The sequence below is a fragment of the Vigna radiata genome, chromosome 5 (assembly GCF_000741045.1).
Source record: "Vigna radiata var. radiata cultivar VC1973A chromosome 5, Vradiata_ver6, whole genome shotgun sequence".
Lineage (NCBI taxonomy): Eukaryota > Viridiplantae > Streptophyta > Magnoliopsida > Fabales > Fabaceae > Vigna > Vigna radiata.
In genome coordinates this window covers 33,187,285-33,213,678 of record NC_028355.1, presented here as the reverse complement: position 1 = coordinate 33,213,678, position 26,394 = coordinate 33,187,285, and the positions used below count along the sequence as shown (strand labels likewise).

At 32.7% G+C, this 26,394-nt stretch overlaps 2 protein-coding genes across 7 annotated transcripts; one reads left to right on the top strand and one right to left on the bottom strand.

The window, feature by feature from the left end:
• Positions 1-2,408: 2,408 nt before the first annotated feature.
• On the top strand, positions 2,409-11,069 carry LOC106762418 (U-box domain-containing protein 35). Of its 3 annotated transcripts, none has more exons than XM_014646320.2 (10): positions 2,409-2,816; positions 3,706-3,913; positions 4,366-4,487; positions 4,568-4,689; positions 6,703-6,893; positions 7,393-7,715; positions 8,110-8,211; positions 8,461-8,889; positions 9,194-9,946; positions 10,627-11,069. In XM_014646320.2, the coding sequence occupies exons 2-10, from the start codon at positions 3,715-3,717 to the stop codon at positions 10,807-10,809; spliced, it is 2,424 nt and encodes an 807-aa protein (XP_014501806.1). In that variant the 5' UTR covers positions 2,409-2,816; positions 3,706-3,714; the 3' UTR covers positions 10,810-11,069. The 3 variants fall into 3 exon arrangements, with proteins under 3 accessions (XP_014501806.1, XP_014501808.1, XP_014501805.1); XM_014646322.2 differs by having other exon boundaries at positions 3,683-3,913; positions 4,408-4,487; XM_014646319.2 differs by having other exon boundaries at positions 3,683-3,913.
• Positions 11,070-11,519: 450 nt separating this feature from the next.
• Positions 11,520-26,067, bottom strand: LOC106762464 (ceramide kinase). Of its 4 annotated transcripts, none has more exons than XM_022781529.1 (12): positions 25,681-26,067; positions 20,032-20,190; positions 19,775-19,942; positions 19,584-19,676; positions 18,402-18,494; positions 17,063-17,288; positions 16,410-16,503; positions 14,884-15,033; positions 13,726-13,827; positions 12,688-13,068; positions 11,990-12,056; positions 11,520-11,922 (listed from the first exon to the last, which is right to left on the bottom strand). In XM_022781529.1, exons 1-12 carry the CDS (start codon positions 25,852-25,854, stop codon positions 11,776-11,778), a joined length of 1,854 nt encoding a protein of 617 aa, XP_022637250.1. In that variant the 5' UTR covers positions 25,855-26,067; the 3' UTR covers positions 11,520-11,775. The 4 variants fall into 4 exon arrangements, with proteins under 4 accessions (XP_022637250.1, XP_022637251.1, XP_014501877.1 ...); XM_022781530.1 differs by having other exon boundaries at positions 20,032-20,151; XM_014646391.2 differs by having other exon boundaries at positions 11,520-11,913; positions 25,681-26,066.
• Positions 26,068-26,394: the final 327 nt, after the last annotated feature.

The window sequence follows — 26,394 nt, the reverse complement described above, 5'->3', positions numbered from 1 at the left end:
ACAGATATTTTTATGTTATTATTATTATTATTATTATTATTATTATTATTATTATTATTATTATTATTATTATTATTATTATTATTATTATCACCATCATCAAAGTCATTTAAGTTTATCACCATCTGTCATCATTTTAAGTATAAAATAATGTAGAAAGAATTTACTATTATTATTTTTCATTATAATTTTCAGATCACTATAATTGTTTAATACATCATATTATCTTTTCATCAATAATATTATTCTTTTGTTAAGTTGCATGAAACATGCACAAAATATACCGTTAATACCTTTTTCTTTTCTTTTCTTTCGAACAAGCATACATAGTGTAATACTTTTTTTAAAAAATAAAATATTTTTCAACAGAAAATTCAAGACTAATTTATTAAAATATTGAGATTTTTGGGAATTTTCTCTTTGGTGTTATTTCCATATATTTAAATATGTAATGATTCTAATATATTAATTTTTTAAAACATTTTATTATATCAAAATTAACATATTTTAAAAATATAGTAGAAGAATAATAAAAAATAAAGACGAAGTTAACTATTTTTTTTATCACATTGGTTGTTAAAAAATAACAGTTGTTAAAAGATATAAAAAAAGTTGCTTTAAAATAAAAATATAAGTTCTTTTCACTTTTGATTTCACATCACAAACTTGTATGATATTACTACTAACTAATAATGTATGAAAACAAGTTGTTGATTTTATTGTTTTTTTAATTGATCATAAAGAAAAGTGTAATTGTAACATAATTATTTTATTGGAATTTTGTGGTGTAAGCTATAAAAGTCAATCTCAGTGGGGTTTGGTGTGTCTGTTCTAACTATTTTCAACATATAAATTACTATAAAAAAAATCACTTAAACAAGTTGGGAAATTGACAAAAAAAAAAAAAGAATAATTAAATTCAAACACAAATACTTTGACCAAATAATTTATTTAACATAATTATTATTGGAAAATATTGGACATTTATCTAGATTTTCACTTTTTTTCTATTAGAGACGACAACGAAATTTCTAATAGTAGTATAATTCGAAATAACGTTAACGGATAATATTTGAATTAATTGAATAAATATAAATATAGATAAACCTTTTTCTTTTTAAATTGCATATACAGATGTGTTTTTATTTTTCTATCAGTCTCTGTTTTAAATTAGAGATATCTTTATATTTACAATTTTTTATAATTTGACATTGATTTTTTAGTAATATTACATTAATTTTATTTTTTTATATAAACATTTAATAAATATCTAGAGAAATAAGATTAAGTAGAAATTTTATGTCAGTTAATTATTATAAATAAAAATAAATAAGAAATCGTACTTTTAAAGGAAGCGAAGACTAAGTCAAATGGAGTTTTAGTCTTTTCTAATCATTGAATACGACAACGTTTGAATTTACACAGTTATCAATTTGAAATTAATGAAATTTTAATTTTTAGAATCATCAATTTGACGATATTTTTCTCTAATGTTAAAAGACTTTTTCACCAACCATCCAAAATTATCTATAATTTTAACATTTGTAACTTTCTTAAAATAATTTATTTTCTCTATTTATAACTAGTGTAAACTTGTTTGTTTTTATTTTTTTATATTAATAAAAAAATTAAAACATTAAAAAAAGTTATCAAAATGGTTCATACTTCTTTTTTAAAGATGAAATAGTAAGAAAATATTGATGAAAAACAAATACAAAAAAAATGTTATAGATGTACCATTAATTTTTAATTTTCTATCACAAATGATCTTAATAATTAGATAAATACAATATAGTTATTAAAAATAAAGCCATTTTAATAAAATTGTGTAAATAAATATTTATTCATTATTCTTAATCTATTAATAAAAAGAATATAATAAATTCTTAAAATGTATATAAAATAAAAGATAATGATTACAATATTTTTTTTACAATATTTTAACACCATTTACTGTGATTGGTCCACGTTGGTATTTATGATTATTATTATTGATGGTAAAATAATTTTGAACCAATCAGAAAATGATACATAGATAATATTAAAATGTTTTTAAAACAATATTGTCAAAATATCATTGTTTATAAGTAAATTGTGATGGAGGGGCAATTTGCTTTGATTTTAATTTTTTTTTTACTCTGACAATGTGTTGTTATAATTTATAACTTTAATGTGTATAGATTAATTTAATCAGTGATTATTAATTTGTGATATCAACCAGTGGTGTCAATTTCGAGCTCATAGACTAAATTAATTGACTTATAATTTTAATGATTTACCTTATGATATGATTCCAGAATATTCCATTTTAGTTTTGACAGTTAACAGAAGACAAGAAACATCATATTATATATTATTAAAAGAAAGTGGTTTTTTGGTTTAAACTAAAACAACATGTGTGAGGCGGCTGGAAAGGTTTGACTAATTGAGTTGATAATTGAAATGAAAATGCTCTCAAAAATTGAAAGTAGAAGCACCCTTTTGGTGTTAATGGAAATTGCTGTAAGAGTTTGATTGTATGAACAAAATCCTCGTCATGACAGTGACCTTTTATTTATGAGGTGGACATTGTCTGAAGGCAAGATTAGGTTGATGCATTTAATAGAAAATGTGTCTGACGAGACCATGAATTGCTGTTATTCACGTTCTTTGTTCTTTTATGTGTGAGAAAGACAGCCATGTAATGAATCTTGGGCTGTCTGGGTGGTGTTCTTGTTTGAGACCTGGGAAAGGTTTCATATAGGAGAAGCTTCTTCACCAACAAGGATTTTAAGCTTTTCACTGTTTCAACATTCAACTAAGCTGGGGTTTGACTGGTAAGTTGAAAAGCCTCCTATGGTGGTTTTTTTGTTTTGTTTTGTTTAAGGTTTGTTTGGTCTGTTTAAGTATACGGATTTCTGAACTTTTATCACACTCTTGTCCCTTTGTCCGTGTAATGGATCTTTGAAATTTCCTTTTTTTATCATTTAAAGTTGATAATTGCACACTGAGTTCTTTCTGGGGATTGTTTACAGAGTTGGGAATTTGGGATTATGTTTTTTTGACTCATGCATAAAGATAAGAACTTTGTCCTGTGAAATTCAGAAATTAAATTGTTTTAATTTGGAGCTTGAAACCCCTGTCCTTGATTTATCAGGTTATTTGTAAAATTAATGGAGGTTGCTTTCTCTTTAAAACAAAAATAGTTCCTACAACACTCATTTTTTTGTATATTTCTGAGATTTCACTGTATAGGTAAGTTTTACAGTATCAGTTATATATTGTTAGACAATTTTGCTTTATGATAATTGATTTTAGCATGAAATATGACACTGTAACCCTACTTTTTTCTGACCTACATAAGGATAAGATATATTTAGGAAAACTTCTCTATAAATGCTTCAAAAGAGAAGTAAAACAATAAAGAAAAAAAAAGTATTTTGAAAAGAAAAATTTAGCTTATGCATAAGCTAATTTATAAAAGTTTGATTTTAACTTATATATATGTTGATTTTCGCTTAATAGAGAAGTTCATTACATTTTCCTCTCTTACTTTCTTCTCTTAAAAATACTTATGAAGAAGTTTATCCTAGTAAGTCCTTAATGTGGTTTAGAAATTTGTTGCAAGTGTTTTGATATGAAGCTGTTAAACTTGATATTCTGATAGAACATTCATTTTGTTGTTTCTTTTCGGCTGTTACAGATAACTTACATCCTTCTTCGTAGGGAAGAGAGATGGAAAAAATTCTGGAAGCAGATGCAAATACTGTATCTCAGCGTTCCTCATCTTCTTCAGTTGTTGCTTTGGCAATCAAGGGTAACAAGAAAAGCAAATATGTGGTACAGTGGGCACTGAATAAGTTTGTTCCCGAGGGAATGATTATCTTCAAGCTGATACATGTTCATGCTACTATAAAAGGAGTTCCAACGCCATGTAATGTATTTTTATGTTTAATGTGTTCAATATAGTTTGAACTTTATGCATATATTACATTGGAAAACTTCTACAAGTAATGATAACTGCTTCAGTTGCACTTGTATCCTGAAGAAGTTTGTTTAGGTGGTCTGGTCTATTTGTAAAGGACTATCCAATTAGCAGTCTTGCATTGAGCCTCAAAGTTGGGGAATTTTCATATCTGCATAACTTTTGTCAACATGACAAAACTTTAGAACGTGATTTTGGGTCTTGTTTCTGTTCTGTTTTCATTTTAATATTTAAGAGTTTTCAGCTGGAGAAGACTAGTAATTAATTATATGGGTTACTTAAGTTTTTCTATAGAATAAGTAATTTGGTAATACACAAGTGAAGTAACAACTGGTAGAAGATGGATATGAATTAGCAGAAGATTATTTCGTTAGGATAATATAACATTTTTGTATTTCCAGTGGGAAATGTGATCCCTCTTTCACAAGTGCGTAATGATGTAGCAACTGCATTCAAAAAGGAAGTGGAGTGGCAAACAAATGAAATGCTGCTACCTTTCAAGAGATTGTGTGAGCAAAGAAAGGTCAGATATGATAGACCATGTAGATTAAATCAGAATAGTTAATGCAATATAGGATTTGTTTTCTGATACTGTTGGTGCAGGTGCATGTGGATGTTGTACTGATTGAATCAGATGATGTGGCTATTGCAATAGCAGAGGAAGTGGCTAAGGGTGCTATCACCAAACTTGTTGTTGGAGCTTCATCTCGTGGCATATTTAAAAGGTATTTGCTGATATGTTGATGCATAGTTCAATAAACAAGTTCTGCTAACAAAAATGATAAGTACTCAAACACTTCAAATGCTAACTATTAAGGGGAGAGAATCAAACACTTCAATACTCCACCAAGCATCACATACTACTTAGTGTAGGATTTGGACACTCTCTAATACCCAAATTTGTATCATAATCTAATCACACATGAGTCCTTAAATTGGATATTGGGATTTAGGAGGACTGTTGCTTTTACCATTAATTACTATTTGTTGGCTGATCACAAGTTGTACTTCATTTTTTTCTTTTAACTATGAAGAGACCAGGCTTCGTTCTCCTAACCTATATCACTGCATAGTTGATTATGAATATTTCTGGTATGAAAAATGCTATGAACATAAACCTTTTAAGCACCTTCTTTTTATTAGAACAAACTTCTAGGGAATCACAAAATTATGTGAAACTCACTTCCTATTGAATGAGTCTCATTTATGATTTTCAATAAATTTCAACAAATAATAGTGTGTTAGAAAATGTTTATTATAATACTCCTTTTTTGAAGTATGATAGAAACACTTGAGGTTGCTTTACCAATAAAATTCAAAATAATGACATGTATCTTACCTAGACATTTTACTATGAAATTAGGTGAAATACTCCATGCTAAATAGTGATTGTTCCCTAAACTTAATGGCTCTGTGGTCTCTAATTTCTCCTTGCACTTTAGCACTGATTTTGTCCCTTGTGACAACTTTGTGATCAGTGACAAATTTGATGAAATAGATGAATCAAATAAATAGGCAAAGGTGTCTATTAAAAAACACAACTATATTTGTAGATAACTGATCTTGTACACTATTTCACTTTTTTTCATTATTTGTTCAAAATGTGTAATCTCCTAGAGCATTACCATAGGTTTTTAAATTTTAAGGCCTGTTTAGAATGACTCATTCTAAAAGATTTTATTTTCTTACTTAATTGTACTTCTGATCTTCTAGTTTAGATTTTTGTTTTCTAAGTTTTCTTTGAATAAAGGATGTCCCTCTATTTTTTAAATTAAACAAATTTAGGCCTGTTGTCAAATTTTTTCTACCTGAAATTTCCAAAATATTAACTTCTATTCAAATATTTGGGGATTTGTGATGGATTTGGGATATGAACAAATTTGGAAATTTATAAGTCACATATCTAGTGGGAGCTTATTAAAATTTGAAGGGTTTAGTAGGATGTGAATTTAGGATCAAAAGAGAGAAGATTTGGAATTTTCTATTTTTGTGGAAATTAAATACTTAGGTAGTAAATTTTGGGTAAAAGAAAGTTTAGAACTATTTAAATGATTTTGTTTGTGATGATTTTCAGTTGGAAGTAAGAATTTGAGAGATATAAGTAGAAAGAAATTGAGAGAGGGACTAAATTATAACAATTGAAGACATTCAGATTGTCTGTAGGATATTTTCTTTTTCTGGTGTGCTGTAAGCACCTGAAAATTGAGAGAGGGACTAAATTATTGATCAAAAAGATTTGTATAAGCACCTGAAAGTTAGTATTTCTTCCAACTTTTGTACATGATATGGTGAACCATGGAAGCAACAAACTTTTCGTAAAACTTCTATGACCAAAATTTTGTTGCAGACTAGATTTAATGTCAATATTATGCTGAGAAAAAAGATTACCAATTCTGTGTTCTAATTTAGGATGTATATTTTGTTAAAAAATTTTAACTTTGCCGACAAAGTCAGAAGAGTTCTTCCTTCTTGTTTCTTTGTAGTTTGCCTGTACAACTCTGAATTGAGGTGTTTGAATTACCTGAACTTCAATTTGATAGATAATATTCATGATAAAAAACATTTCTGCGCTTCTCTAATACTTAGCTTATAGGATGATTTTTAAACTGAATTTAATGATGAGCCTGGAATATTTTACAGTTTGTATCACTGTTGAGTACATAATGTTTCATTTCAACCAACTATCTTGTGGTCTCTATCTGATTATATTCCCCCCTTTACTAATGTATTGTTTTCAGTAAACAGAAGGGTATATCTATGAAAATATCAGTAAGCACTCCAAGATTTTGCACTGTTTATGCTATTTCGAAGGGAAAATTGTCCATACGACAGTCAGACATGCCTATTGATGGAAACATTGTAGATGATGCTAGTGAAACCAGTTTGTCTTCCAGCAGCTCATCTAACTACACTTCCACTTCTCAGACAGGTCTACTACTACTAGTTACTTCTGCAAAACTATGGTTTAGAAATTTGTAAACCCTAAATAAGTTATGACATCATATTTAAATTCTTAAATTGCTATCATCATGTCAGCATAGGTACATATCCAATGCCTGAAAATTTCCAATTTGACATTCTTGTATTGCAGCATTGTTAGTACACAGATAGGCACCTGCTCATATGTACTCCTGTAAATGGTAGACATTCACATTATTCTTCAAATCGTAATTTCCAATGACTCCCATCTGGATTATTAGAAATAAGAAAATATAATAAGAAATCATCTATATTTAAACTGTGCCACTATATTTTACAGTTCTACTGTGATATTTAATTTTCACATTACTCACATTGCAAATAAAGGCAACACTATGGGGTGCTTGGTTTCAAAGATATGTTCATCTATTCTGAGAAATTCTAGCCTGTGCATCAAAATTGACTATCCCCTGTGTAGTATAATTATTATCATTTTTGGATGTATACAGAATCAGCCTCAGTTTCATCATATGCTGGTTTACACTCGTCTTCCCTAGCAACACAACGATTTCAAGCTCTTTCAAGTATAAATAGTGCACTTCTAAGCACAAATCCGAGTTTAAGTGACACTAGCCATTCTAGAGGCCAATCTCTAGATCTTGGGAGAGAAAATACTGCTACCAGCTCTGCCAGAAACTCAGACATTGATCATGCCTTAAGTCGAGTCTCTAGTTGCAAAAGCTTTATTTCTGATACTGAATCTTGGATGTATGATCAAAATTCTATAAAGGATGTGCCACTAGCAGCTACACTTCCATCACCTAATAGGCAGGTAATTGAAATTTCTTTCATCTGGCTTGATGAAATGGTACTGGTTTCTAGCTCATACATCAGGTGATGGTACCCTATTGGAAAACGTAGACAAATGTATACATGATTTAACATCGGATGATAAAGTGTTCATACCATTTTTTTTTAACTTTCGTTCTATCCTATACTTGACAAGTCTCCAGCAACACAAATTTTATCTTCACTAGAACCAGTTTTTTCATGCAAATGTAAAACTACAAAAATGTTGTGCACAATCCAAATTTTTATTAATATGTGCAACCCTTTAAAAAAAAAACTTTATGTTTCTTGTCATATAGCTATTGCTTCAGCAAATTCTAGCTAGATACAACTCCAATTTGCAAGTGAACTTTCTTTGTGGTCATTTACTTTATCAGGCAAAATTGAACCTTGAGCTGGAAAAGTTGAGAATTGAGCTAAGACATGTCCAAGGACTTCATGCAGTAGCTCAAAGTGAGAAAATTGAAGCATCCCGGAAGGTAACATCTGTTTTCTTATTGCCAGAAACACTTTCTTCTACCTAATAAGTACAATAATTTAATGGGACCCCTGCACCCTGGCATACCTAAGTTGTTTCCTTGTTAGGTTCTCTTTCTTTGCTTTGACATCCATAAAGATACATTACCCTATTATAGAAATTGGAAGATGAATTCACCTTCCATATGCGTACAACTAAAATCTTTGCTGGTATTGTCAAATGGATTAACATCATTTATTGTTTTGAACAGCTGAATGACCTTAGCAAGAGACGGTCAGAAGAAACCATAAAAATGAAGGAGATTATTGCTAAGGAGGAGAAGGCAAAAGAATTTGCAAAACTAGAAATAGAGAAATATCAGGATGCATCCAGAGAAGCTGTATATATGAAAGAATGTGCTGAAAGGGAGGCTGTGGAAAGGAAAGAAACAGAGTTGAAAGTCATCCGTGCCACAAAAGAGAAAGAAAAGTTGGAGGATGCTCTTAGTGGTAATATACTACAGTACCGGAAGTTTACATGGGCTGAAATAGTCTCAGCTACTTCATCTTTTTCTGAAGATCTGAGAATTGGAATGGGAGCATATGGAACAGTGTACAAGTGTATTTTGTATCACACAACTGTTGCCGTTAAAGTTCTCAACACCAATGGAAATCGTGAAAGCAAGCAATTCCAACAGGAGGTATGAATTCTATAAATAAAATAGCAAAGCAAAAATATGTTCCATAATATGAGATAAAAGAATAAGTATATAGCTTCAATGTTGCAGGTGTTTATAGCATTTTCGGTGGCAAGTTTGGATTTTCTCATTGATGTATCAAAGTTTATAGTCCTAATTCAAATATAATGGTTAGGGTTGGGCAAAAATCCAAATAGTCAAATCTAATCCATATTACTTTAAGTCAATTTTAACGGAACCAAGTTAATTATAAGACTGGAACTGAACCAGACAGCAATATTAATTTATATCTTTTCTTTTGTTCTAGTTAGAGATATTGAGCAGAATTCGTCATCCAAACTTGCTTCTTCTTCTGGGTGCATGTCCTGATCATGGATGTCTTGTATATGAATATATGGAGAACGGTAACCTGGAAGACAGACTGCTGAGAAAAAACAACACTTGCCCAATCACATGGTTTGAGAGATTTCGAATAGCTTGGGAAATTGCATCAGCTCTTGCCTTTCTTCACAGCTCAAAGCCAGAACCTATCATTCATCGTGACTTAAAACCTGCAAACATCTTGCTTGGTCGAAACCTTGTCAGCAAGATTGGTGACATTGGACTTAGTACAGTACTCCATTCCGATAATTTATCTACCATGTACAAGGACACAGCACCTGTTGGGACACTATGCTACATTGATCCTGAGTATCAAAGGACTGGCTTAATATCTCCAAAATCTGATGTCTATGCTTTTGGAATGGTGATCCTACAGTTATTGACAGCAAAACCAGCAATAGCACTTGCTCATAAAGTTGAAACTGCAATTGAAGGTGGGAATTTGACAGATATATTGGATCCAGAGGCAGGAGCTTGGCCATTTAAAGAGACACTAGATCTGGCTTTGTTGGGACTGAGCTGTGCAGAACTTCGGCGTAGAGACCGGCCTGATTTAAAAGATCAAGTGCTTCCAATACTTGACAGATTAAAAGAAGTTGCTGATAGGGCCCAAAACTCTGCTTCAACTGTTACTATTAAATCCAAACCTCCTAATCACTTTATCTGTCCAATTCTTCAGGTAATCAAATACTCCATATGTGACAATAAATTGATTTTCTATGCCACAATAATAAAATGTAAGACCTACTCTTTTGGGTAAACATATTTTAGTGACAACAAACCCAACCTTTTTCCTTATGATGAGGTTGGATACCTCAGATCAAAAAAATGTCTTTAGGTTTAATTACTACTTTGGTTCTTTTGCTTGTATTGTTTCTACATTTTGGCCTTAATACCTAAAAGCTAAACATTTCTGTTAAGTGTGTCCTAAGAGCTAAAACCACCACAAATTTTATAGTGCTTGTTAAACCACAAGAACTTGTCACTTTAGCAACAAATTTGTGATAATTTAATAACTTCCCAAAAAAATATGTAGCAGCTCTACACTGTTAATATCGATTTGTGATGGTTTCATCAAATGGTAAGACCAAAACAGAATTAAATGTTCACATGTAGAGACTGAAAGGTCAATTTTTTCGGTGCAGAGACTGAATGTAAAAACCTCAGATAGTAAAATATCAACTTATATGCAACGTTTTGAATGATTCCATCTGTAGATTCTGGTAAACAGTCTTCACAAAAACATAAGGAACATTCTGTCCATGTTAACTAGTTACCATCATAGATTTAGCCAAACTTTGTTATCCAACTGTCTTGTCAATGTCCTTGAAGATGTCTGTTGTACTTTATGTGATGCAGGATGTGATGGATGATCCTTGTGTTGCTGCTGATGGATATACATACGACCGCAAAGCAATTGATAAGTGGCTTGAAGAGAACGACAATTCACCAATGACAAACATAGCTTTACCTCACAAGCATTTAATTCCTAATTACACACTTTTGTCAGCAATTTTGGAGTGGAAGTCCGCAGAATCATGATTTCAGCAGCATTTTCTTTCTCCATATTGATATTAAGACCAATATTTCTCTGATTTAGGGTTCTTAGAAACATGTAGCAGTGTCTTGGATGCAGATATTTTTTGTAGTTGTAGGACCTAAGAGTGCTGTTTGATTAATTTAGGTAGATTGATTTTCAAGTGTAGATAGATTTGATTCTACTGTCTGACTCTCTGTACACTTACCCATGTCAATCTTGTTCTTAGTATAAATAAATAAAACAAGAATAATATTTTTTTGTATAGATTTGAGTTTAGTAAGTGTACTATAATGAATAAAACACTCATTTCAAGTATTTAATGCAGTTGGACGTGATTTTTTAATAAGAAATATCATGTTAATCATTATTATACATTATTTTGACGTCTTATACTCAAACTAAAACATAATTATCATTTATCATCACATAAAAATATTAATAAAAACCACAATAAAAAATACAAGCTTAAGAAATGTGAAATTGGTACCTATATATAAGAAGCGATTTCTTATATACTAAGTTAAAATAATCTTTTAGAACCACTTTTAATTCTTAAACCGTAAATTTGAGAGACTACTATATTTTTTAAAAAAAATAAATGAAAGACCAAAATGACATCTAAAATGTAAAGGTTCATAGAATGACAATATTAAACTAACTTCTATTAGATATTGAAGGTACAAGAACAATGACGTACAAAAGAAAATCATGATGTAAACAATCAAGCCTTCTTCCATTTATTGCAATTGCCAAAAGAAAATCATGAACGAAGCACAAAAAATATATATTCCAATGTATAAAAAATTTCCCTCCATAGTTACAAGTCCCAAACCTTCCACTTAACGGCGTAGTTACATTGGTAAATAGATATATACTATATACAAGACCATGGTGTTAACTATGCTTTCATCCTGGTTCCTGTTAATGGCATAGCCACAACAACTTAAAGCAAGTAGCTATGTCCACAATTAAACTTCGGGACCAGATGCAAACATGGATACAAGACCTCTAAACACTTGAGCTGAAAGTTGGTGTGCCTGAAAAATCTCTCCATCAACATTCCATACACTCTCATCGCCCGAAGAAGTGAAAGTAAATGCAGGGGTCTGCAAAAGCTAGACAAAATTAATAAAATTATCCATGGTCATGCTTGGAGGTGGTGTGGATTAGGGAAAAACCAACCTTATGATGTTCAACAAACTTAAAATTCAAGGGGCTTCCCCCTCTTCTTGTAAGTTGAGTCAGATGCCTGCATCATTTTGTAAAGAAAATAAAGAAGGATATTGTTACTAAATGTGTAACCTATATTTGATTTCTGTAGAAATAATGAGACAAGCATAAAATACAATCATTTAAACTATATAACATATATGAGAGCAGAGCGTATGAATTTTTAAAATAAAAAATAAAGGTTCCACATAAAAGAGTATCAATAAACTTTTTCATGTTTCAGTCTTCACAAACACGTCACATGGTTGTGCAAAAGATTATTAATCTATTTATTCTAAGACTGCCGGAGACAGATTTCCAGAGGATTTTTTAAGCAGTGGTATGTATTACACTTTACCAAGTACAAAATATCCCACTAAAAACCAGGTGCAAGTCATTATATTAAACAGTCAATGGATTGCATACATTTAATGTAAAATTATTTTTCAATTCAAAAATTCCATCAGCTCAATTGAGCAGATCCTACATGTAAAAAACATTCCGAGGGTTCAAAGATTGATGTGATATGGCATTGGAATGCAAGATTTCCAAACATAAGATAGATAAAGATTTCTTTCTTCGTAGCAAAGAACAGATTCAAACTTTACAACAGATTTACTGACTTTGATAATTTCACATGCATAATGTAGAAAGAAGACAGGTGTGTTTACCATAAATAAGATGCATGGGGACAGTCTCTGATCAATATAAGATGAAGGAAACCATCAGACAGGTGTGCATCAGCCACCAATCCATCCGGTGCTTTTTCATTTCTGCAAGAGATTACAGCAGCTCCTACACTAAGAAAATGTCCTTTGGATCTTGCCCATCTTGTTTCTTCTGAATTCAAATGAGGTGTGAGGCTGCAAACTCCAACAGATGCATGATTTGGCTTTTCATTACAAACATTGCAATTAGTTCGGCAGATACGTCTTTCTGATACGTGTGAAGACCTTATTGCCCGTATCAAATTACCCTGATAATCTCTTTTGGAAGTTAAATTGATTTCATCTGATTCAACATCTAGGTATGCTATTTCTGCCTCATATGACCTGAAGATATGCATGCAAAGGCCAAGTTAAATAAGCAAGATGTTAAGTGTCAATAACAATGGAACAACCCTATTAGTTTGTGCATAAAAAATGTCAACTATTACCACAAGAGATCTTTAACCATTTTTTTAAGCTTGTTTGATAAAAAAGATTCATTCTCTTCATAAAAGACATAGATCGAACTAACAAGGAGTGATTCTTTGATTTGTCCATTGAGTTGAATAACTCGGTAAAGACAAGTTTACGATCCAAATCAAAGGATTCAATAGAAAGAGTAACCCTCATAATACACCAACATAAACCGATTTCATGGTTACAGTCTTATATTCTAAGAGATAAGCAAACTGTGCATACTTCATCCAAGACAATGTTATGTCCCAAGAGTGCTTAAGGAAATAAGGCAAGTAATACTAAGAGACAACCAAAGACTCTCTAAATTATTCTAAAATACAATGAAGATCTTATTGGATATCTTTCATGTATGCCAACTAATGGAACCAACAAGAAAAACAACATATACTTTATGAACATGGCATCTCCAGCTGTGGTTCAAAACAAAGAAAGAATACACATTACATAGCTCCCATATAACAGACAGATTAAGAGAATAAAGTAAGAAAAGTATGGAATTCAAGAAAGGAATTTACTTAAGATTACCTGTGCTTTAAAAATACCATTGTTCCGGCATAATCATAACGTTTGGGACCCATCCAACGATACTTCTCACTCTCTGTGATGACATCACCATAAAATCCATACCTGATACCAATAACGTAGGATATAGTATTACTAAATCTCTATAACAATTAAGAATTAATTTGTAGTATATGCAAGATGATTATGCAGTACATGCCACAATGAGTTTTATATTGAAAACAGCTTCTTGATTGGACAAGAAAATTTTTAACTATTATATGCTAGAAAGTACAGCGTAAAGGCGGAAAAAGCTTCACACTTTATATCTCCATTTGTGAAACTAACCGTGAACATTGGCCAACTGAGTATGCAAATGATGCACATTTAAAGATGAATAAAGACAAACCTTAATTAGTTATCAAAACAAAAATGTCATTCAAGGTTTAGCAGTGCAATAAGGCTGGCAGATTAAATGTGTTTTTACTATATTCAGAAATGCTCTCCCCCCTATTCTCTCAGCCAGTGGTCACGTGCAAGTAAATTCAAGACCCATCCCAAAATTATATTTATAAATTGAGATAAAAAAAATAAATAAATAAAAAGAGAGAGAGGAGACATAAATATATTGTTCCTCTTTGAAAAAAGAAAATTAAAAATTCAATGCAGTTACTAATCATTGAAGATACGTGATTGGAGATCTTATATCGATTAGAAATATAACTATATTTAGTATACATATCGGTGCAAACTTCCCCTTAAGAACTAATTTTGTGAGGTTGATTTCCGTTTAAAGTCCACCTTCAAAGATATCTGAAAGGGAAAACCCCTTTGAAAATACCACCACAAGCTTCACACTATGCCAAACCTAATCACTGTGAGGGGAGCTTAGGACTTCAAAATAGGTTCAGTAAGGACCAAAACTCAAAGTATAGTTAGCAAACTGAAATTGTAAAATTTTAAGGAATCAAACTAACAAAAGCTTGTCAATTTAATTTCCTCAACTACCATACAGCACTTGTTGTGACCCTTAACAACAACAATTACAGACATTGGAAATGTTTGAATATTAAGCCACAAAATATGCTTGAAAGATAAAACATTTGCAACTAAAATACCCTAAAATCAAGAGTTAGGATTGTCTTCTTTTTATATTTGAAGAACACATAACAGAAGAATTACCCTGAAAAGGAAGCTGCATAGCGCACATTAGGTTCAACTTCAGAACTGGGAGTCATTTTCCACCGTACAACTTGAGCTATGTCAAGGTGCACCCTCTTACCAAGGACAATATGCAATGCAGAAGTAATAGGATCGCGAGTTCCAGTGGTACTACAAAATACATAGTGTTGTATTCAGAGTTTCACATAGCCCATTGAATTGTATCATAAAACTTTAAGGTTACACAGAAAAATATTTGCTACACAAATCTAAGGCGCATATAATTTTCAAATATAAATATTAGGATTTTATAAAAAAACGAGAATATCTTTAGTGTATCCTATAGACTATTTTAGAATATATCAAAGATCTTTAGAATATATTGAGGAATAAACTGTTATCTAATCAATGTATAAAATTGTTTCCTAATTTTATTATTTACCTCCTTTATTCAGGATTAGTAGTTTTATTGAAATGAGGCTTGTAATAGCAATACTACACTAGTACTTGTGTTTTGTAACAGTTAGCTATGATAGGTTAGCTACGCATTGGTTAGATAGGAGTTGCCTATAAATAACTAAGAGGGAGCAGATCGTCTTGGGAATTCTTTGGGACAGAACCAGGTCACTCAAATACTAGGAGTGTAACACGGTTTCCCATCAATAAAGGTAATTTCCATCTACAATCTGATCTAGGTTCTAACAACTCTACCTAATTATTATATTAGAATATAAAGGACCACAATACTACAAGATGTAGTGACAAGTACAGTACAAAAAAATATCAATCTAACATCACTAAATTATACAATCTCAATAGTATGCAACTTCTATTTATGGATAGATCATCATATAACATCAATATGCTCTTCCAGGCATTATGAATAGTTATGGAGGCATCTGTATTTGCTAGCAAATCAGTGAAAGATAGCACTGATGGAAATAAGTCTATAGTTAGGTTAATTTAATGTCTACATTCAATGTATGAACTATGTAGTAAGTAGTCAATCCCTTATATTTGGTTATCATGGTTAGGCTTCCTACATTATAGCTGGTATATATTGATATATATGCTGCTCCTGTGACTGACTGAGGAACTAGTTTAGCAATTGTCTCCATTTTTTCCCAAAATGAAAGAAAAACATGGATACCCATAGATCCATCATCCTCTAATGAAAAAATTATGTCCAGTTTCAATGCATGTAGTGCATAGGCAATCCTTTCATTTAGTGACCATAATTAAGCCTCCTTGATTATAGATTGTATTTACTATATGACGAATAATATATGTTCAGCTCCCTGTGTGAGATTGTGACCCTTAATTTCCAAATCCAACTGTTAAAAAATACATTTGTAACAATTAAAAGTAATTTATGCAGCACAAGGCAAAATGAAATTTTGATAGAAGATATTACAAATTGGTTTGGTTTTAGATGCATGAAAATCAAAGCAAGATTATTCTGTATAAATATATTATTTAAATTATTAGATGACATACATATATATCATCTCTAGTGCAGAATGGAAAGTACGAAGGAAAAAGGTTACCAGATTACAATGGCATCAGTTGAACCTGCAGGAATAATCCCAAATCTAAACCATTCATTGGGAACAGGAAATTCAGCAGCCTTATCTTCGGAATCTTCAAAACCACATAATAACCAAGCATTAAATGACATTCCTTTTTTTCCTTTTCTGTTATAGTGGCTATGTGCTTCTATAAAGTAAAGTACAGATGTAAAGGAGGGGAAATGGTGGTTGCAGAAATTAACACTACAGTGTCACTGAAGTATGGAAACTGATATGTTAACTAATAGAAATTATACAATGCAATTAATGAAGAGTTGGAATGATGACTATAAGTAATCCAGCACTGACATTATTAGGAGTTGATGTACCATTGGAAACATTAGGGTCTTAGAAAGTAGTTGAATGCTTATTTACAGTCTTTGTAAATATAAATTGTATTTTCTTTTTCCTGTGTATATATACAAATATGCTATGCACAAATCAGTCAAGCAATTCACAAATTACTTTCTTAATTTATCCTCAAGTCTCTAGTATCTATTTTCATGTTTCCCAACTCATTTCAGTTTCAAAGGTGATATCCAAAACAATATGTACATGAACAAGTCAGCAACTCATCACAATTACAAAGCGTCTGTTTGGGAAGTAATGGTGTACAGAAAAATTAAACTCACTCAGATTTGAGATTCTGGATCCAAATTTTTTTGGACTTGAAATCAGAGGAAACTGGTCTTCCATTTTATTTGAAGTCTCCGCAACAATTTCATCTTCCTCATTAACCAAGGCATCACCATTATCTTTAACCACATGAACAAAATCTGAAGGAGTTGGTGGGTAGGGAGCTTTAAACCTGGGAGAAAGAAACCCATTAAGGATTTCATTGAAAAATCCATCACCACCCTGGAACCACCACAGGTAGAACAATATAATTTAAAAACTGAGGAAAACCATTTGAAAGCAACTAGTTGAAAAGTGATTAAATGGATGCATCTAAACTATAAAGGTTTGAAGCTTGATAAACATAAAATCTCATGAACATATCAAAAGAATGGTTGAAGTATTAGATCATAACGAGAATATGCATGAGGTTCTTGGATATTGTGCTGTAGTGCAAGGCATTATAATAAAAATCAAATTCAAATGCCAATCTTGATATTGTACAAGCTCATCATATTAAAGCATCTCTTGACACTGTACCATTTGGTAGAGTATATTAGATCAGAAAGCTAAGTTTTTCATATTCATTTATTGGAGGTAATATGAATTCATTGAAGAGGAAGAAGCAAAATTTTATTGCCAGATGCAATGCAGAGACTGAGTACCAAGGTAGAGCTCTCACTACATGTGACCTAATATGCCTAAAACATCAACTCCAAGAATTGTGTTTCTGTGAAGACTAAAGGAATCTCATTTGTTATAAACCAAGCAAGCCTGCACATTGCCTCCAATGCAATCTTTTATGAGCAGACTAAGCATACTGAGATTTATTTCAATTTTATTATGAGAAGTTTATATATGGAGAAATTACTAGTTCATTTGCTAGTTCTACTAAGAGCATTTAACAGATATTTTCACCATGTCTCTTCAAGGACTGAAAATAGCAAACATATATTGCAAGCTTGATGCATTCAGCCGATGTGCTCCAAGTTGAGGGAAAGTGTTAAGATATTACGTAGATTATAGAAATGTATTAAAAGGTATGACACAGGTATTAATTAATTGACATTGTTCCTATTACATGAGATTTGCTTTTTATTTATGTAAATAACATTTTTAGGAGAGTTGTACCTATGGTGGTTATGATCATATTTCTAGAATTATCGTGCCATTAGATTGACCTCCATTCTTATCCTTTGAACGGTTTAATCAATCATAAATTTACATATTTTTCAATCATTTCCTCAGGTCTTAACTATATCATTATGAGATTTATCAGCATAGTGCAATAAAGTGTTACACAGTTATTTCTGGTCCAATTCTATCAGAATGTAAAGAAGGGAGTTAAGTTCTTACAACGGCTACAACCCCATCGTATGAGTTAAGCTCCATATTTGTTATAGAAGACATCACATCAAATGCCTCTCCTGCTTTCTCTGTCACAATCACCTAGCAAAGAAAAATAAACTTATTACAAGAATACAGATTAATTATCACAAAGATAAGTTCTCCTTCTTTAATTTGCAGTATCTAGAGCAAACAAAAACAGTTGTGGTGAATAGTTTATGTTAGAGGCGTATACTTGCAGACATAAAGGTAGGGCAGTAACTAAGCTGAGCAAAATTAAAATACAATCACCTCAAGCTAATGCAATCAAAATATATTAATCTTCCTTGTGCTTAAACAGATAGAGTGCAAGTCAATAAGATCATTTGAAGAAACAAATTCACACAACATTGAGCATTACTTCATTCTCCCATGACCTCCAATATATTATTACATTTTCTAATCTAATAAATTTCTTTTTGTTGATTATCAACAAAATCATGTCATTTTTTTGTTATGGACAAAACTTACATATTGTACTTTAGGTACATAAATTTGGAGTTTCACCTTGGCAATTTACATTTTATTAAACACATATGTTTCAAAAATGAAACTCCAAATTTAATGGGACAAAAGCACCAACTATAGTACACTATAAATTTTGTCTTTATGCTATTTATATTATTAATTATTAAATATACATAACAGATCAGACTCCATTTAATCAAGCACCGAAATTGACCATGTTCTTAATCAATATCTACCATATACATAAACTTATTTTTTTAAACATATATAAAATGCAATTAAAACTCAACTTTTAAAAGAACAAGCTCAAATAAATCACTGGTGGTTTTATTTGTTCACTTCACCGGTCTAAGCTGTAGATTGACCGGCCAAGGCAAGCACAACAAAAAAGTAAAATTATTTTAAAAATGAGTTTAAAATTAGAATATTCATCTTTGTGAACTTCGATTAACTATTAAAACAAAATCCATAAGTTAACAGCATGAAATTAATGGAAATAGGGTTTAGTCATTTCTGTTACAACAGTGCAGAACAGTCCAAACAAAATATTTTAAAAGCTATTGAGCAAGGAGTTGATGGCCCATTAGAAGACATGGAGAGGAGTTAAACATTACATAAACATATCATCAAAAGTTTATCAGGAATTATCCATTTAGGATATCGTCCGAGATTCTAAAGTTTCACCTTTGTTTCTACTCTAGCGCGAGAGAATATAGGAGCTACAGCTTCCCAGGTTCTACAGCCATTACCTTTACCGCTCCTTGGATGAACAAAAACCTAGTGAATCAGAAATTATATCTGGGAAAAGTTCATTTTAATTAATCAATAAAAGTAAAATGCAAAATTGTAAATCTTTGACCAATAATAGAGCATACCAAAAGATTCTTTGGTCTTCCAACTTCTTGTTTCAAAGAAGCATTAAGTTGATTAACCCACTTCCGACACACTTGCAAATTTGTATGACCAAAAGTATAATCAGCCAGGATACACTGAGAAGGTTGATTTTTGCTCCTTATAAAACCATGCACAGTAAAGCGGAACATCTGCATAAGTGTAAGGTAAATAGAATGAAACAGTACAAACCTCTAAAAAGAAAAAAATTGCATAATCGTGAACAAGAACAAGAGCAGACCTGTATGTCTTCACCCAAAAGTAGACATTCAGGAGCAGGAGGGAGACTCGATATGTAAATTGAACCATGACCGTTTAACTCAACAGCATATATCTCAGAAAGTTTGATTTCAGTAGCAGCCTTAGGAAAATATTTAACGCGTAAGCAAGTTGAAATATCCTGATTCGTTGAACATTTAAGAAAAAATAGTATTAGAAAACCCAAACTATGTGCTCAATTTAGTAATTACAGTTTAAAAACTATCCACTGTGCATATCAGCTCATATTATTGCAACTAATTATAAATATAAATATACACACACACACATACACATATATGTTTGAGAGTAAAAATAAAAAAATAAAACTAAACACAAGAGAAGCTCTGTCATTATTAATTTAGATATGAAAAATTATTAAAAAACTACTTTGATAAGGAAATACATTGTTGTTACTCCACTATGGTAGTATTTCCTCCTACTCTGCAGCAAAGAGTGTGGCCTTTGGCTGTAGTAGAAATTTACCCACTATCAAATCTAATAAAATGTGACTATAAAGCTGTCTTATTTTATATTATATGCCAAACTCTACTGCAGTTGTTAAATTTCAATGAGAATTACCCAATATAATTTGTTTATGATTACGTATGAATCTTTGTGAGCATTTGCCTATTTAATGATATTACTGCCCACAGGGAATGTATATGTTCCGTCATTTGTTACAGATTAAGGTCTGCGTTTGCAACAGAGAAAGACAAATGTATTTTCCTGATTCTGAGGATGTTCCTGGTTGTTTTGTTCAAATGTCGATAGGAACCCAATTCATATAGGTAGAAATTTGTACTGTAGATTGAAAAATAACTTTGACTAAAGAGAAATGCAATACCAGTACATAAGTTCCTCAGAGAAACTATTTATCTGCCAGATAAAACAATCCAAAATTCTTCCCCGTATACATCTCCCGCTACTTTGTATGTAACCACATTTCCCCCCTTATCTCTCTATAACTAATTTTTCCCTCCTCTATTTTCCACCTGAGTTAACTGGAGTTGGCAATGGATATATGGGCATGCAGGTACCCCATACGAGGTTGTCATGATTCAATGGAAATTGAAAACATATCAATGCCACCTCCTTTAAACTCTACCTTGCCCTCAAGGAAGAGGAAGGAAATTGTAATGTAATACATGTTGCCACTTCCCAACCCTATGGGCAGAAGGAAAAGTGACACAGCTTGAAAATATGCTTCCTCCCAAGAAGCTTATTCCACTGGTCAAGCCTTCCAAGAGATGAGCTATTCAATAATTGTTGTCCCATTATCCTTGAGGCAAAAAGAGAGAAGAGTCTCCTTCACTATATTTGCTTCTTCCCATGTAGCTTCTTCCATTGCTTGAACCTTCCAAAAAGGATAAGCCACTCAATCACTTTTTTCCCATTACAGTTACTCCCGTTGCATGCACCTACTATTCAATTAGACTCCACAGTTTTGTCACTGTTTACTCAATTATGTAGCCAGAAAAAGAATTTCCTAAATGTATACGTCATGTAACTCTATTTTGTGAATCCTTCCATGTAAACCACATCCAAACATCAGCCCATGAATTTTGGTTTCAGTAATCTCTGCATTAACATCAAAATCCAATGCTTCCACTATAGAGACTTTCTCCAACATAGCCAAATTGATAACTGGTGATGAAACCAAAAGCGTAAGAATACTTCTCAAAGCTTATAACAATCCCAAATCCGTAACATTCTCTACTCTCCATTCAGTAACTAGGATGAATTTAAAATTTTCACCCGATTTCAAATCAAATGCACTAGAGCCCAAGTACAACATCTTAGCAATATTTTCATTCATAAAGGTTGGTTTTGAATAAATGGTGCACCTGTTAAAGAATGAGATGGTTTTTTTAAAGTGAGTGATACTTTACCAGTTCCACTACAACTATTAGACACACTATAGCAATTTGATTGCTCGTTCAATAGCTTCCAAGACATTGGATTGTTCGTTGTATGCAGTTCTATTTCTCATACAAAAACCATTTAAATGACTAAAGAAATGAACCAAGACACTAACTCAATTAAGTTGCCAATATTGTCATTGTCAAACACAACTTTGTTTGGATGCATGTGGTTAATAATTGCCAAAATTCAGCTGAACAAATCCCTCTCTCCATCAGGTCTTGACTCACTGCGAAGTAATACCTACCATTTGTTCAAGCTTCATTGATGGGGTCTCATGCACCACAACAATATTTTAGGCCTTTCGCAACCCATCCTCTCTTCCAAAACCATAAATGTGGATACACTTGGTTGAAATTAGATTGACCTTTTTGCATGAGTATCCCGAAAGTATGGGATTTAACTCTTTAATTTAAGGTTTAAATACTATTTTGGTCCTTATTTTCATCCAGTTTGGTGAACGTGGTGCTCAGTTTTTTTGCGCGTTCAATTAGGTTCTTATTTTGGTAAATTTGGTTCAATTTAGTTATTTTCTATGATACTACTTAAATTGTTGACGAAAGAGCACACAAAGCAAAATTGTTTGCTTCACGTGTGTTGTTTTTGCTTACGTGGCCCGTCAGTAAAGGAGAAGCTCGGCTATGAAGCTCAACCAACAGAGGAAAAGCTCAACTAAGAAGCTCAGTCAGTAGAGAAGAAGCTCAACTGAGAAGCTTCAACCTTGCACATCCTCCCTCCACTTCCATACTCAACTTCTCTTCCTTCACCATGCCGCTGCTAACAACTGCATCTCTAGCACCACCTATCACTGTCTTCCCTGACCTACTTCAACTTTTGTTTTCGCCAAAACTCACGAGATCCCTCCATTGTCGTTACAACAGTGATTCATCTTCTCCTCTTTCCCCGTTACAATCACAATTGTTAAGAAGTGGACATTAAGACCAACTCATCTCCACAAAACCGGTTTGTAAGATAAGATTTGCACCCATATATATATATATATATATATATATATATATATATACACACACACACACACACACACACACACACTTTAACTTGGTCTTATCTCTAGTCGATGTGGGACTTCCAACACACCCCCTCATGCCGAGGTATATACATCTTGTGCGTGAGACTAGACAATAATAGGTGGTCGGATAACAAGTGAAACAATATGTCCAACAAACAACAAATATCGCTAGATAGGCTCTAACAATGGCTCTGATACCATGTTAAGAAGTGGACTTTAGACCTAACTCAACCATATAAAATCAACTTGTAAGGTGCGGTTTCCACCCACATATATACTTTAAATTGACCTTATCTTTAGTCAATGTGGAACTTCCAACAACAATTCATCACGAACAATAACAAAAATTAAAATTGAATAGGAAAGGAGGAATGGGTTCAATGAGATAGAAAAGGTGAAACACAATGGTGGTAATAGAGGCCATGGGCTTCATTATTGCAACCATCGATTCAGAAGATTGAAACCCTCACGAAGGAGAAGGAATAAAGAGAAAGCATTAGATAGAGTCAGTGATGGCTGCAGTTGCGAGGGTCTCGTTGTCAAAGTGGGGGTGATTTGACGATGAGCAAGTGGTGGTTCTAGCTGGGTAACAGAGTGAGGCAACAAATCCAAGTGCCAATGGTGGTATGCCTTTGTAGAAGAACGTGACAAACTACTGACTTGTTGGCCGAGCTTCTCCTCTACTCTCCGAGCTTCTTAGCCTAGAAGCTCATCTGCTACATAAGAAAATGCAGCACACGTCATGCAAACAATGCTATCCTATATGCTTTTCAGTTAACAATTTAATAGAAATCATGGAAAAAGACTAAATTGAAGAAAATTTGCCAAAATAAGGACCTAATTGAACGCGCAAAAAAAATGAGGATGACATTGAACAAACTGAATGAAAATAGGAATCAAAATAGTACTTAAGCCTTAATTTAAGAAACCTACCCACTCTACAAAATACTAGTTATGACCCCCTTTGTATTTGTCCCAATTCAGCCTGAACCCTTGCTCATTCCAAAAATTTGGTGCTATCATGTAATGACATAATAGCATGCATCTTCTCCTTCCCCTCCATCACCAAGTAGTGCCTTCCACCATACCAACACCATAATTTCATGTATCTATTAGAAGGTTCAAGTTGCCCTTAGTATCAAGCAACCAAAGTGTAAGTTGAGATGATGACCATCCATTGACCACCATTAGAAGCAATTCGCAATTTAGTTGTGACTTGTTTTCCCAACAATGTCTTCTTTTGTCAATCTAGGTTTACCTTCATTTCTTGTTTTCTGATGATCTACCCAATGGACTAGTCTCATCAACACTCTTTTTTGCACAAGATTGGGACTTGTCATTTCAACCCCTAAAGCCATTAGCATTTCGGTTTTCTTCCTCTTCATTTCACCAGGAGTATTCAAGTTTATCTCAGCCTCCTCTATAGTGAATCCCTTAGCAAAACTACAACTACCATTATGCATTTTCTAATCATAGTGGCAGGAAATGACTCCCAATCTACATCGAGATCACTTTAGCACCATGACTGAACCACCAAAGTGTGGCTTCACTGCACTCTTCATACTCATGAACTCCCATCGTAGCTCATTGCATAGTTGAATTTCTTGCTCCCCAAAGAACCTTTCAGCACTACCTATCCACCCAATACAATCCATTCCCACAAAGTGCGGCAGCTCCACCACTCACGTGTTCTCCATCTCCATAAACACTAGGTCTCTCTTGAGCAATCCAACACATTGGACCAATTGATAGGGACCCAATTCAATATACGTAAATTTGTACTATAGACTAAAAAATAAAGCTATTACAGAAGAGAACCCCCTTTAATCCCAGAGCATTAACTCTTCAGTGAAAATTTCTCCGCCTAATAACAAACAACAACCCAAAATTATTCCCTACATACCTCTCCCATTCCTCTTTATATAACCTCATTTCTCCTCTTTTCTCTCTATTACTATAACTCTAATGGGTCATGGGCATTGGGCATGGTGGTACCCATACTGGATTGTACTGATTCCATGGAAATATGAAACCTATCACTATCATACTTTGTCTTGCATAAAGAGCTGTAAGAAATCTGATCACAAAAAATTGTTTGTGTTGGCTTAAACATAGGTGATCTTAAACTCACTGTTATCAAAACAAATTTTGGATGCTGCACTTCACCCCTCCTAGTATTATCCTGTAGCAATGATGTAATGACTCCCTTAGCGGTTCCTACAAGCTTCATGGGATTTTAACTCAAACTTGCGTTCCATTAAAACAGCCAAGCCAACATATCCATTCCTTACCAAACTCAAGCTCTACCACCAAAGCTCAGACCCCATTCAATGAATACATTTTATCAAATACAACAACTACATGAAACACGGTCACGAAAATTCAGAGTCAAAACCAATATTCAACGGCAGTTCCCAACATGCGGTACGGATGCTGCTACAAGATACCTATAGCAACACATGGTTCGTCAATTTTTACATAATTACTACAAGACTGTTCAAAGAAAACCTGGTATGTGGTACCACGAATTCAATACACAGGACTATTGATAGAATTCTGAAACTACGATTCAACATAGTCTACATAAGGGCGAGATCAATCATGAACCCCATCTGAGAAAAATGACAATACAAGGCAGATATTTTCACAAACATGTTGAAAGCAATGAAATGGACTTACATTATCCAAGGATCCCACCAATTTCCAATACAATCGGTCTGAGTGGAAGGTGACGGTGACCTCCCCAACGTGATCCAACAAAAAGGTGGAGCTCAAAACCGAAGCTTCACCATCAAAAAGTGAAGCTGTGAGAGACGTATCCCCCACATCACAATCGTTTCCTTCTCTCTCCATTCACAACGGAAGAAGAGTCAAGGAAACGAGTTGATGTATGTTTAACCGAAAATTAAAATTTCAAAGTTCTGGAAAAGGTTGAAAACTTTCAACCAGGTGAAAAAGGCTCGAATTTGTAGCGTTTGGAAAGTGCAAGGAAATTGCAGAGTAAAATCTTTTATTATGGTTTCGTTTGGTGTTCTGTTTTTTTCCCAACGCAACTTGTGAGGGGCAAAACCATTGACTCGATTTAGCGCAAGCATTCGATTGACCACAAATTTTTACACCAAAATTGAACTGAATATTCTTTTTCCAAAGATTGCATACCAACCGTAGATGCTTTTAATTACTTTTGTTTTTTTCTTAATCCTAGAAAAAGCATATTTAACTTAGCTTTTAAAATTGGTATAATGTTGAGTTTCCTGGAATTACTTTTTCATTAAAAGATCAAACTGGCAATAAATAAATAAGAAATTGTTTTAATATTAAGTATTATGATATTAGAAACTAATATGTTTAATTGAAAATACAATTTTTATACGAAAAAGAGAAGGTGATTCA